General features: G+C 45.8%; 1 protein-coding gene across 1 annotated transcript in view; it reads right to left on the bottom strand.

Annotated features, from left to right (window-relative positions):
- The window catches only part of NRK (Nik related kinase), a 432,773-nt gene that overhangs the window by 253,859 nt on the left and 166,065 nt on the right, over positions 1–12,849 (bottom strand). The window contains exon 9 of the mRNA XM_075323819.1: positions 3,235–3,313. Within this exon, the coding sequence (XP_075179934.1) occupies positions 3,235–3,313 (79 nt within the window). The remainder of the gene's footprint in view (positions 1–3,234; positions 3,314–12,849) is intronic.

The following is a 12,849-nucleotide window of genomic DNA, read 5'->3' on the forward strand; positions in this document are numbered from 1 at the left end:
TATGTCGACGGGGTCACGGTTTCCGTGAGGCACTTCCGTCATCGTTAGCGACGTCGTTGAGTGTGACACCTACGTGCGACTCCGAACGACTGCAAATAGGGTGAAAATCATTGATCGTTGGCACGTCGTTCATTTTCAAAATATTATTCGTCGTTTAGATCGCAGCAGACATACTGGTACGTTTGACACCGTGCCAATGACGAACAACATCAAAACGACCGCCTTGGTCAAACAATATATCGCTGAACGATGTTGCGCCGTTTTTGAGATCGTTATGTGTGACCGCTAATAAACTTCCTATGTGCGATCTCGGCAAATCGTAACTATGATCTGGGTGTGTCACATCGCTCTTGAGATCGTCAGATAAATCGTAGCGTGTAAAGCGGCCTTAAGTGGTGTCACAGCTCACCTCTATTCATAATGATCTTTGCACACGCTCATTAGATGCCGCAATACAAAAGATGGGATCAGGGTCTGACTATTGCTACTATTGTCCAATGCAATTTTTGTGAAACAACAGGAAGTTAAAGTGTAAAAAAAAATAACAGTGGCCAGTGGCAAAAATTACTTTTTATACAGATTGTGATATATAAAAAGGAAAACATTTGAAATTAAAAAAAAGATACATCTAAAGGGAATTAGTGATGAGTGCGCGCTAAACTGCTTGAGTGCTTATTACTCGAATCAAGCAGGTCCAACACTTGGATGAGCTCGACTCAAGTAACCAGTATAATGGAAGTCAATGGGAAACGCAAGCATTTTTCCATGAGACTCTATTTAGGAGGGCTGGGAAGGCCAGAAAATCGCTAAAGTGGATGGAAACAGTGCTCAAATGTAAGAGAAACAGAATGGGAAGACGCCTGGAATCCTATTTTTGATCTCCCTATCTTTGATCACCAGCTAAGGTAAAGCAGACAGCTGGGGGCTAATATTATCAGGCTGGGAAGGTCCATGCTCATTTGGCCCTTCCCAGCCTAAAAATAGCAGCCCCAGATTTCTTATATCCATTAGATGTGTCAATTCTGGCACTGTGCCCGGCTGTTATCAATTGCCCTGATAATCGGGGTAATATTTTTGGGGGTTGATGTCAGCTGTATAATGTCAACTGGCACCAAGTCCAAGCATTAGTAATTGATAGGGGTCTATCAGACACCTTCATTACTAGCTCAGTAAGTGTAAAATAAAAAAAACACACACACACAGGAAAAAAAATAGTTTATTTGAATAAAGACTCCCCCACACTTTACCTGGTTCACCAATGTATTATCAAAAATGTTCCCATGAAGTTCTGTCATAATCCACCATCCACAAATGCAGTTATAGTGACTGTGAATAGCAGTAAACTACAGTTATTCACAGGCGTCGGGTAGTGACTACAACGCTTATCTGCATTGATGGGTCTTGCTGAGGGCAGCATTGAGCTGGCGGCTCTGATGAGCCTTGTCTCACTATCCTGTGCCTATGAATAACTGTACTTTTCTGCTATTCACAGTTGCTGGACCTGCATTTATGGATTGTGGACTGCCCCAGAGCTTCGTAGGACCTTTTTGTCATAAGAAATTGGTGAACGAGGGATAGACACTTCTCCATTACTAACCCCTAGGCTTGAAGCCAGCTGACAATTCACAGCTGAAATTAATCTCAAAATATATTATCCCGATTGTCACCACGCCAGCACAATCAAGAAGAGCTGGGGCACAGTGCCAGAATTGGTGCATCTAACGTAATGCGCCAATTCTGAGGCAGCTGCGAGCTGGTATTTGAAGACTGGGAAGGGCCAAATATCCGTGGACCTTTCCAGCCTGATTAGTCTGATTTAGCCTGGTTTAACCTAATAAATAATTTAAAAAAAATAGCATAGGGTCCCCACTATTTTTGATCACTAGCCAAGGTAAACAGCTGGAGACATATATTATCAGGCTGGAAAGGTCCATTGTTATTTGGCCCTTCCTAGCCTAAAAATATGCAGTGCTGTAACAATGCCACATGCCGGACCAGATAATCTAGATCAGAGCTGAGATACCATGAAATAGGAGGTGGCTTTTTGAGTTGCCATCTGGGTGGCCACAGATTTGTGACCGCCAGACAGGAGCTCTGAGAACCGCCTTGTACCTGGTGGCATCCGCAGCTCTTGTTTTGATTAGCCGGCCTGGCACAACATCACGTTGTCACAGTGAGCTCACGTCAGAGCGGCTAATCAAGATCAGAGCTGGGATACCGGGAGATGGGACGCAGATCTTTGAGACGCCATCCAGGTGATCACAGATTTGTGATTCCTAGATAGGAGGTCTGCGAACCGCCTTGTACCTACTGGCATCCGCATCTCTTCTTTTGATTAGTCGATCTGGCGCAACATCACGCTGTAACAGTGACATCATGCCGGAGTGGCTAGCCAAGATCAGAGCTCAGATACCAAGAGATAGCATGCAGCTCTTTGAGCTCCCATCTGAGTGGCCACAGATTACTGAAGTGGTAGATAGTCCAGGTTCTACGAATCCAACTCTAAAACCTGACAAGTTTGATACTGGATCAGTGGGATCCATTAGGATCTACTTTGTTAGGGTAGGTTCACATAAGATTTATTTGCTACACTTTTCGCAGTTGCAACATTTGCACAAAATTTGCGGACAGCTCCCAAAGTGCACCCATTGACGTTGCGGACAATGGCACAGGGCTGCGCAGAGACACATACGTACTGTTTCATGCAGATGCGAGCAGAGCTAGTTATAAAGTGACTCTAAATGATCTCTAACATTTTGCTAATTAATGTGCACTACGTTGTGTCTGTAATGTATGCTGCTAGTATGACAAAAGGCAAATATATGGTGTTATTAATTGTTCGCACACTGTTCTTCTATCCTGAAGCCACTATAGCGGTCCACATCTACATCCCCGAGGAATATATTATTCCCCCTGCTGAGATTTCCAATAATAAATCCAATTGTGAAGCCTACTTTTGTAATATGCAAATAGACCAGAGGAAAATGAAGGCCCTGGAAAGCAATAAATTGCTCTTAACTAACCATCTGCGTGATTATTAATTCATTATTTCTCGTAGATGCCTCAGCCGTCTAGTAAGCACATTAAACCTTTTTATCCTATACAGACATTTCTGGCCCACTTATCCGGTGCATTATAAGCAGAAAATAAAATGGGACCAAAACGATTAACCCTTTCATCACCATTCGATGATGCCTAATGTCAAGTGCTACCCAACTATACCATCATACATACCACTTTCTTGATTTCAGCTTCGGAGGGGGGTTTCGAGGGATTAGGAAAAGTGCTCTCATAGGATGCATGTCACATAAAGCTGAAAAAAACACAAAAATGAAGAATTGTACAATAAATAAATATAATTATTAAACATAGAAGTGAATTTTACACATCTAAATGGAAAACTGATTTATAGCTGATGGTGCGATGTTTTTCAAAATTCCAAACTACCTTAATAAATTCTAAACTACCCTTTAAAGATGCACAGTTTATGACAAATACATTAAAGGGGTGGTAAAAAATTGCTGTCAATTTAATTGAAATCTACCACAAGTTTACCATTTTACTGCACATTGTGTAGTGATTCAGTTCATAAAATGTTTTATTCCCAAAAAAGTGTACTTCAGATACAAGACAATTCTCTCTCTAGTGCCCCCTATTGGAAGAACTTTGAAAGGTGAGAGGGGTTCTTTTAATTTAGCATTCTTTTCCCATTGTCATAAAGACTAACAGCTCTTAGATAGAGATGAGCGAACTTGAGGTTCGACGTTTGTATCAAACATTTACAAAAAAAACAGAGTTCGGGTGCTTTAAGTATGAACACCACTTGCGTGAGCATCACTGTGCTCGGGTACGCTCGGCGCCCAGCCTAGTGTGAGCCGCTGTAGTGTTTGATCGGCTCACGCTGGTGGTAACAACAGCGAGATCGGATGTGGTGTGTACCAAACAAAAAATATGGAAAACCCCTCACACCTGCTCCTGGCTGACTGCATGTAGGCGGAGGCCCAAATAGTGACTTCCATTGGGGTTCAGATCAAGTTCGGGTCCCAAACCAAACTTTTTCTAAAGTACGGCTAAAACCGCCGAACTGAACTTTCATGGGTCCACTCATGTCTACTCCTAGATATATTTGAGAAAAGTCACCCGAGCATGCCAATTTTTATGGGATCAGAAAATCATTTGTATATGAGACCTCCCGACATCTCTTCCCTGACAGATGATGATGAAAGAGAGAAGTATCTATCCTGTTGAGGTTCATCGGAGTTGATGTATAAGCCACTACCAGAGAAGTCTGGAAGAGGCTCTCATGAAGAACACGCGAACAACTTTACAGACTGCTCGATCTCTGTAGGAAGATTCACCACCTTCAAAAGGGCCTGAAGACTTTTCCTCATTTCCTATATTTATATAGGATTTTTTTTAACTAAAAATTAGAACCCAGGTTCAAAATTTTGGTGCTGTTTTGTAACTTTTTTGAACAGAATCCTTTAGTCTTGGAGAAGCCCTAGATTGTCCAAAAGATGGACATGGTTGTTTCTTACAAAAATTATGTACCGATAAGTTTCTAAATATATTTGTAGACTATTTACAGCACCAGTTTTGTTCCACAGAATTCTAAATCCCTGACATAATCACACAGTTAAACCCTACCTACCTGAAGTCCCCACTAGAGAGAGCCTAGGGGCATAATGCTTATTATATACTGAGTTCACCATATAGCGCAGTGTAGAAACCTCCAAAGCTCCCTCTAGTGGTGACTGCGGGTAGCTAGGATGCTATATTTTAAAGGAGGTCTATATTTAAAATCCTAGTTTTAGGACACAGATTTCCAAATTTACTTAATCAACAAAGATTTCTATTAACAAGAAATAACAGTTCAAACCAAGCACAGTCCCTTGACTAAGAGGTTCAGTGCCGTTTCCCACCTACGTGTTTTCCTTTTATCTCTGCCTTTATTTGGCTCCCGTAATGCTATAGCTGTGAATAAAGGAAGAGGGGTGTGTGGAGATAGATGCAAAACAACTAAGTGCATCCTAAGAGTGCACTGAGTGCCTGTGCTTTGTTTGAACAGTCATCTTGTCCTGACATCCTGTAAATGTAAATTTGAAAATCTGTATAATAAAACAGAGACCTGACTGCAATAAGGATGCAGCATATTATTAAATGCAGTATTTTGAATATATTTATACTAAAAAAATAAAAAGTATGGATAGTCACTACATGGGATAACACAGTTTTATACTACCTATCAATTAGTGTGAATATTAAAGAAGTGGTTCACCCATATTCATTATTGGCCAAAACAATATTATGTTGAGAAACAAGGTTTCTCTCAAATACCTTGTCTTGCCAATAATGCATGTGAGTGGCGCTATTGCGGACCACTCACCACTTTCGCGTGACCCCCAGGCTCCGTGATCTGTGGGATCTGATGATGTCACATCAACTGAGGTGGGCTGCAGTTTTCCTGAGTGACTGGGCTGTGGGTAGCGTTTCACCGCTCGTCACAGCCTGGGGACGCCGTGGTGATGTCAGGTCAACAGGAAGTTGATGTGACATCACCAAATCCCGGAGGTCACAGAGCCCGGGGGGTCACGCGAAGGGGATGAGCGGTCTCAAAAGTGCCGCTCAAAAGGCACTATTGGCAACACAAGGTATTTGAGAACAACCCTATTTCTCAACATAATATTGATGTGACCAGTAATGAAAATGTGTGAACCACCTCTTTAAGGTCTGACAAACATGAGTTCCATATTCTCTATAGAGCTGTAAACCATCTACATCGGTCATAATGGACATAATATAGGGGTTTAACTAGCTTTCACAACTGTGGTTAAATAATGACCAACGAGCCACGCAGCTCCATTTTTTCTGATGTTCTTATATTTATATAAAAAAAGAAAAAAAAGCACTTTTCACAGCCAATCTTAAAAACTGTCTTTTACCGTCAATGGAGCAGCTTTTTTTTCAGAAAGCGTAAAATCCATCATGGCATCAACAGTCAGCGGAGCACTGGATATCCCAGAAGGACATTTTAGAAATGTCACAATTTAGTTCAAATGAAAAATGTTTGGATTAAATGTTTTGACATTTAAGTATTATCTCCAAGGACCGTTCCGAGGACAGCCGGCTAGATTGTCCCTTTTTGTAATTTAAATGTTGAAACATACATTACTGAACTGTCGGAGATGTACTTGCTGCCAAAAACGTCTATATCTTATCCTACAGGATGATCAAGCTGTGCTGGTAATGACTAATTATTTTGTAGTTAATTTCTTTATGTCGCAGTTTGTTAAAAGTAAATGTCAAAATAATGTAAGGTGAAAAAGATATCTAAACTAGGCCTCCGTACAACAAACACATATATATATATATATATATATATATATATATATATATATATATATATATGTGTATGTATATTCATATATGTGTGTATATATATTATACTGTATGTGTGTATTTAAAAGAGGGGCTGGTGATAACTCTTATTCTTTACCCAGAAAGAAACGAAATAGGATGATGAAACTTTACATTTATTCCACATCCGAGGTGTGCCGCCTACGTGCCAGCAGCCAAGCTGCTCGGATCCGCAGTGGCTCAATGGGTTTCCGGACCCGGGGGTCGTGCGGCCACTCAATTGAAGAGGGTATTTATAGGGGATTGTGTTTAGAGTTCGTGACGCCACCCGTGGTGTGTGGTAATGGGGAGTACCACCGCTGCAGTTGGGAGTACCCGGGGGCGATGGAGTGGGGCAGCCAGGTGTTAGAACCCTCCACGGGTAGGGGGAATGCATCGGGTCTCGGTGATGGTGTTCGGGGAGTGCCGTTGGGTGCAAAGGGGGTCACTTGCGTACTCACTCAGTCCATAAAGCTGACACCGACAAGTGGATAAACCAAAGTTCTGGATACCGCTGCCGCTGAGGGGAGCTAGTTTGGGTCCCGTCCCCAATGGTGTTGCCTGGTGATCTGAGACCTGCCTCCTGGCACTAAGTTTACTTCTCTGTTGGTCCCGGTAGTATGGAACTAGTCGGATCCCGCTCCCCACTTTGGGGAGCTTATTCTCAGGGTTCACGCTTGGGATTTTCTGGACCGTTTGAGTGGAAAGTCCTATCCCCCTCGTTGCGCTAGTACCCCGATTCTGGAGCGGGTGGAGAGCGGATCTTGAAGACTCTGTTCTCGTCGGGTCAATTGTCAGGTTGCCTGAAGCTACTCCCTGACCTAGTGTCCACGTGCCCCGTCGTGCCCTGGTCCCAGCGCGGTGATAGTGCAAGGCTGCCGGCTGTCCTCCTCGACAGTTCCGTGCCCCTTTCCACGATCCCCTGCGACCGGGGGTCCAGCTCCTTCTAGGCCCAGACCACCGTCTGCCACCTAGGTAACTGCTCCGGAGCCCTGCTCCTGACCTCCTCTCTCCTTCACTTCCAAACTACTTCTCACTACTCCTGACACTCCTGACCTCCCCTTACCAACCCTCAAAGTGGGCAACCCTATTCCACTCAGGCCGTCCACTGGTACCTAGGATTTTAATTAACACCATGTAGTTAGGGACCCATAACCAACAAGGATGTGGATATTGCACGGGAGAACAGATTGTACATTACTCTGTGACGACCTGATAATCCAGGGGCGTCACATTTCAACTGATGTCAACACACTTCTTATATCTGTATTCCAAGTTCTGTAACCCGAGCAAAAAGAAGGATTTTGGTTGTGCCTCATACCAGGCATCCATAGCAGCCATGGCATCAGAGATGGTGTGAAATTTGGTACCCTTAAGGTGTTTCAGGTTTGAAAACAGATGATAGTCGGAGGGAGCTAGATCTAGTGAATAAGGTGGGTGGTCAACTAGCTGGAAGCCCAGCTTTGCCAGTTTTGCCATGGTCACTAATGCAGTGTGAGTGGAGGCGTTGTCTTGCAGGAACAAAATTTCTTTGGACAGCTTGCCGCACCTTTTGGCCTTCAGAGCTGCCTTCAATTGGTCCAAAAGTTCATTGTAATACTTTGCATTGATGGTGGAACCCTTTTGAAGGTAATCCACTAGCAGCACGCCCTCCTTATGCCAGAACACAGACGTCATCACCTAGGTGGCTGATTTTTGCACCCTAAACTTATTTGGATGAGGAGAACCACTGTGCCTCCACTCTTTTGACTGCTCCTTGTTTTCAGAGTCATGCAAATAAATCCAGGTCTCATCCATAGTGACCGGTCGATCCAGGAAGTTCTTATCAGTCCGGAAATGCTGACAAATGGACCGGAAGTTTTCACTCACATGTTTCTCTGACTGTTATCAAACATTTGGGGACCTACTTTGCAGATAGCTTCTTCGTGTCCAACTGTTCATGGATAATGACACAAACATGTTCACGGGAAATCTCCATGATGTCTGCTATTACTTTAGCTGAAATTCGTGGATTCTTCAGTATGAGGTTATGTATAGCATCGACGATCTCTGGAACAACAAGCACTCTTGGGCGTCCAGGACGTTCCTCATCATTGGTGCTGAGGTGGCCCGTTTTAAATTTGGCAACCCAGTTCTTAACTGTGGAATATGAAGGGCATTGATCCCCCAACGTCTGCGAGATATCACCATGAATAGCCTTCGCAGACTTTCCTAGCAGAAACAAGAATTTAATTTCTCCTCTGCTCTCAGTTGCTGTGAATATCGCATTAGACTTCACCATTTTGTTTTCCTGTGTGCGTAGAACACTGTTGCCATAAGCAACAAACACAAAATATTGAAAACATATTAGACACATAAGGCTTTCATGTGATGTAACGTTCATTGCCATAGAAACAAAAAAATCACAAAGCCAAAGACTTATCAGCAGCCCCTCGTGTGTGTGTGTATATATATATATATGTATATATATATATATATATATCCGCTAAAGGAATCTGCACAGTCACATTTATAATCACAAGATTTTGCTCAGCTACCTCAGGGACGCAGGGAACATCATAGACCATTTTTTTAGGGGAAATTTTAAACCAGAGCTTTACAGTTATATACCCAAAAAAAAGCTTTCTTACTGTATGGATGTGTGAGGTAATATATTGGCTGTTTTTACATTTAGCCTGGATATTTATCAGGTGGCCTATAACAAACAATCACAGCACTGCTTCTATTTTGCTACAGGTCATTAATATCAGGTGTGATTGGTTGCTATAGGCAACGAAGGCATCCTTAGTATAAGAAGCTTATGTGTCAGTTAATATGATTTTGGTGGTGAGAAAGAGAATGGGAGAAAGGAGAGTGGGAGAGAGAAAGAGGGTGAGCGAGAGTAGAAGGGAAGGGCAGTAGGATAGAAGGAAAGAGAGGGAGGTGAGAGAGAGGGACAATGGGAGAGAGACAGAAGGAGAGTGGGAGGGAGGGACAATGGGAAAGAGACAGAGGGAGAGTGGGAGGGAGGGACAATGGGAGAGAGACAGAGGGAGAGTGGGAGGGAGGGACAATGGGAGAGAGACAGAGGGAGAGTGGGAGGGAGGGACAATGGGAGAGAGACAGAGGGAGAGTAGGGGAGAGGGACAATGGGAGAGAGACAGAGGGAGAGTGGGAGGGAGGGACAATGGGAGAGAGACAGAGGGAGAGTGTGAGGGAGGGACATTGGGAGAGAGACAGAGGGAGAGTGGGAGGGAGGGACAATGGGAGAGAGACAGAGGGAGAGTAGGGGAGAGGGACAATGGGAGAGAGACAGAGGGAGAGTAGGGGAGAGGGACAATGGGAGAGAGACAGAGGGAGAGTGGGAGGGAGGGACAATGGGAGAGAGACAGAGGGAGAGTGGGAGGGAGGGACATTGGGAGAGAGACAGAGGGAGAGTGGGAGGGAGGGACAATGGGAGAGAGACAGAGGGAGAGTAGGGGAGAGGGACAATGGGAGAGAGACAGAGGGATAGTGGGAGAGGGGAGAGGGAGAGTAGGAGAATGGGAAGAGTAGGAGGGTAGGAGAGAGACAGAGATCAAAAAAGGGAGAGTGAGATAGACACAGAAAGAGAGAGAGAGAGAGAGGCTTAGCTAAAATCCCGGGCAATGTGGGGTACTACAGCTAGTAATATATATATATATATATATATATATATAATATATATGTACCGTATATATATATATATATATATATATAAAACTAGAAGGTGGCCCAATTCTACGCATCGGGTATTCTAGAATTTACGTATTGTGTAGTTCATGTATGATTTTTGATATAGATATATAGATATAGATAGAGATATAGATATATATATATATATATATATATATATATATATATATATATATATATATATGTTGTTGTGTGTAGTTACCAAGTGTTTGTGTAGGGCGCTGTACATGTTCTGGGTGTTGTCTAGGTGTGGCGGGGGGTGAGAGCGGTGTTGTATGTGTGTTGCGTTGTTTGTGGAGCGCTGTGTGTCTGTCGCGTTTGTGTGTGTGTGTGTTGCGCGGTTTGTGTGGGTGTGGTGTGTTTTGGGGGGAGGTATGTTTTGTGCAATGTGTGTGTTGTGCGGTATGTGCGTATATTTATGTATGCCGCGGTGTTTGTGTGTTGGGTGTTGTGTGTGTGCAGCGTTGCCTGTGTGTGTGTGTGTGTGTGTGTGTTGGGGGGAGGTGTGCACCTCCCATCGTGCTCCATCCCCCATGCTGCGCACCCCCCATCGTGCTCCATCCCCCATGCTGCGCACTCCCCATCGTGCTCCATTCTCCATGCTGCGCACTCCCCATCGTGCTCCATCCTCCATGCTGCGCACTCCCCATCGTGCTACATCCCCCATGCTGCGCACTCCCCATCGTGCTACATCCCCCATGCTGCGCACTCCCCATCGTGCTACATCCCCCATGCTGCGCACCTCCCCATCGTGCTACATCCCCCATGCTGCGCACTCCCCATCGTGCTACATCCCCCATGCTGCGCACTCCCCATCTTGCTACATCCCCCATGCTGCGCACTCCCCATCGTGCTACATCCCCCATGCTGCGCACTCCCCATCGTGCTACATCCCCCATGCTGCGCACTCCCCATCGTGCTACATCCCCCATGCTGCGCACTCCCCATCGTGCTACATCCCCCATGCTGCACACTCCCCATCGTGCTACATCCCCCATGCTGCGCACTCCCCATCGTGCTACATCCCCCATGCTGCGCACTCCCCATCGTGCTACATCCCCCATGCTGCTCCATCCACCATGCTGCGCACTCCCCATCGTGCTACATCCGCCATGCTGAGCACTCCCCATCGTGCTACATCCCCCATGCTGCGCACTCCCCATCGTGCTACATCCCCCATGCTGCGCACTCCCCATCGTGCTACATCCCCCATGCTGCACACCCCCCATCGTGCTACATCCCCCATCGTGCTACATCCCCCATGCTGCGCACTCCCCATCGTGCTACATCCCCCATGCTGCGCACCCGCCATCGTGCTCCATCCGCCATGCTGCGCACTCCCCATCGTGCTACATCCCCCATGCTGCGCACTCCCCATCGTGCTACATCCCCCATGCTGCGCACCTCCCCATCGTGCTACATCCCCCATGCTGCGCACCTCCCCATCGTGCTACATCCCCCATGCTGCGCACTCCCCATTGTGCTACATCCCCCATGCTGCGCACTCCCCATCGTGCTACATCCCCCATGCTGCGCACTCCCCATCGTGCTACATCCCCCATGCTGCGCACTCCCCATTGTGCTACATCCCCCATGCTGCGCACTCCCCATCGTGCTACATCCCCCATGCTGTGCACCCCCCATCGTGCTCCATCCCCCATGCTGTGCACCCCCCATCGTGCTCCATCCCCCATTCTGCGCACCCCCCATCGTGCTCCATCCCCCATGCTGCGCACCCCCCATCGTGCTCCATCCCCCATGCTGCGCACCCCCCATCGTGCTACATCCCCCATGCTGCACACTCCCCATCGTGCTACATCCCCCATGCTGCGCACCCCATCGTGCTACATCCCCCATGCTATAATAGTTCTCCTATTATACTCAGAGAGGAGTATAATAGGAGGACTGTAATAGGAGGAGTAGTCCTGGGGGGAGAGGAGTATAATGCCGGCTCCCTGCACATGTGTACCGGGAGCCGGTGTACACTGGTAACTATGATACACATGGGGTAACTAAGGGACCTTAGTTACCCGATGTGTATAATGGTTACCAGCGTTCACGGGCTCCGTCAAGATCCCAGCATCGCAAGGTTATGTCTGGCGCTGCTGGGATCGTGACGGAGCCGGTGTAGAAGCAAGCGATATCCCAGGATGTTGTGAGTGTGTGGATGTGATGTGTGAGGTGTGTGTGAGAGTGAGTGTGATCTGATGTGTGTGTGTGTGTACTCACCTGGGAGTCGGAGCTCCGTGTCAGTTGGGCCAGAGCGAGCGTGCATTGCGTGAGGGGGACGGGGCCTGCAGAGAGCCGGGGCGAGAGGCCAATCCGTGTGGGGGGGCGGGGCCATGGCGAGCCCAGCGGCCAATCAGCTTTGTGTCACCGTAAGGACACAATTTTGGAGCATGACAGACAGACAGACAGACAGAATAATGCAATTATATATATAGATAGATATAATATATATAAGTACATAACTGGATCTGTTTTGTCAAAGACATTTTCCATAATGAATGAGCTGAAGAAACTGAAGGGTGGATTTCTTTATAGACTTGTCAGTTTTAATGCAATTAGACAAAATAGCATTTAAGGATCCACGTTTACCATGTTTCTCTAATGTATTTATCAGAATATTACAAACAATGTATAATAAGTTCTTCGTAGTGGCCACTGTTGCTAGCCAGAATGTTAAATGGGTTATCCAGCCATCTACGGTATATATAAAAAACAGTTGGAATGATAAAGAATAACAAAAGTATTACTCTT

The sequence above is a fragment of the Anomaloglossus baeobatrachus genome, chromosome 9 (genome assembly GCF_048569485.1).
Source record: "Anomaloglossus baeobatrachus isolate aAnoBae1 chromosome 9, aAnoBae1.hap1, whole genome shotgun sequence".
In the NCBI taxonomy this organism is placed as follows: Eukaryota; Metazoa; Chordata; class Amphibia; order Anura; family Aromobatidae; genus Anomaloglossus; species Anomaloglossus baeobatrachus.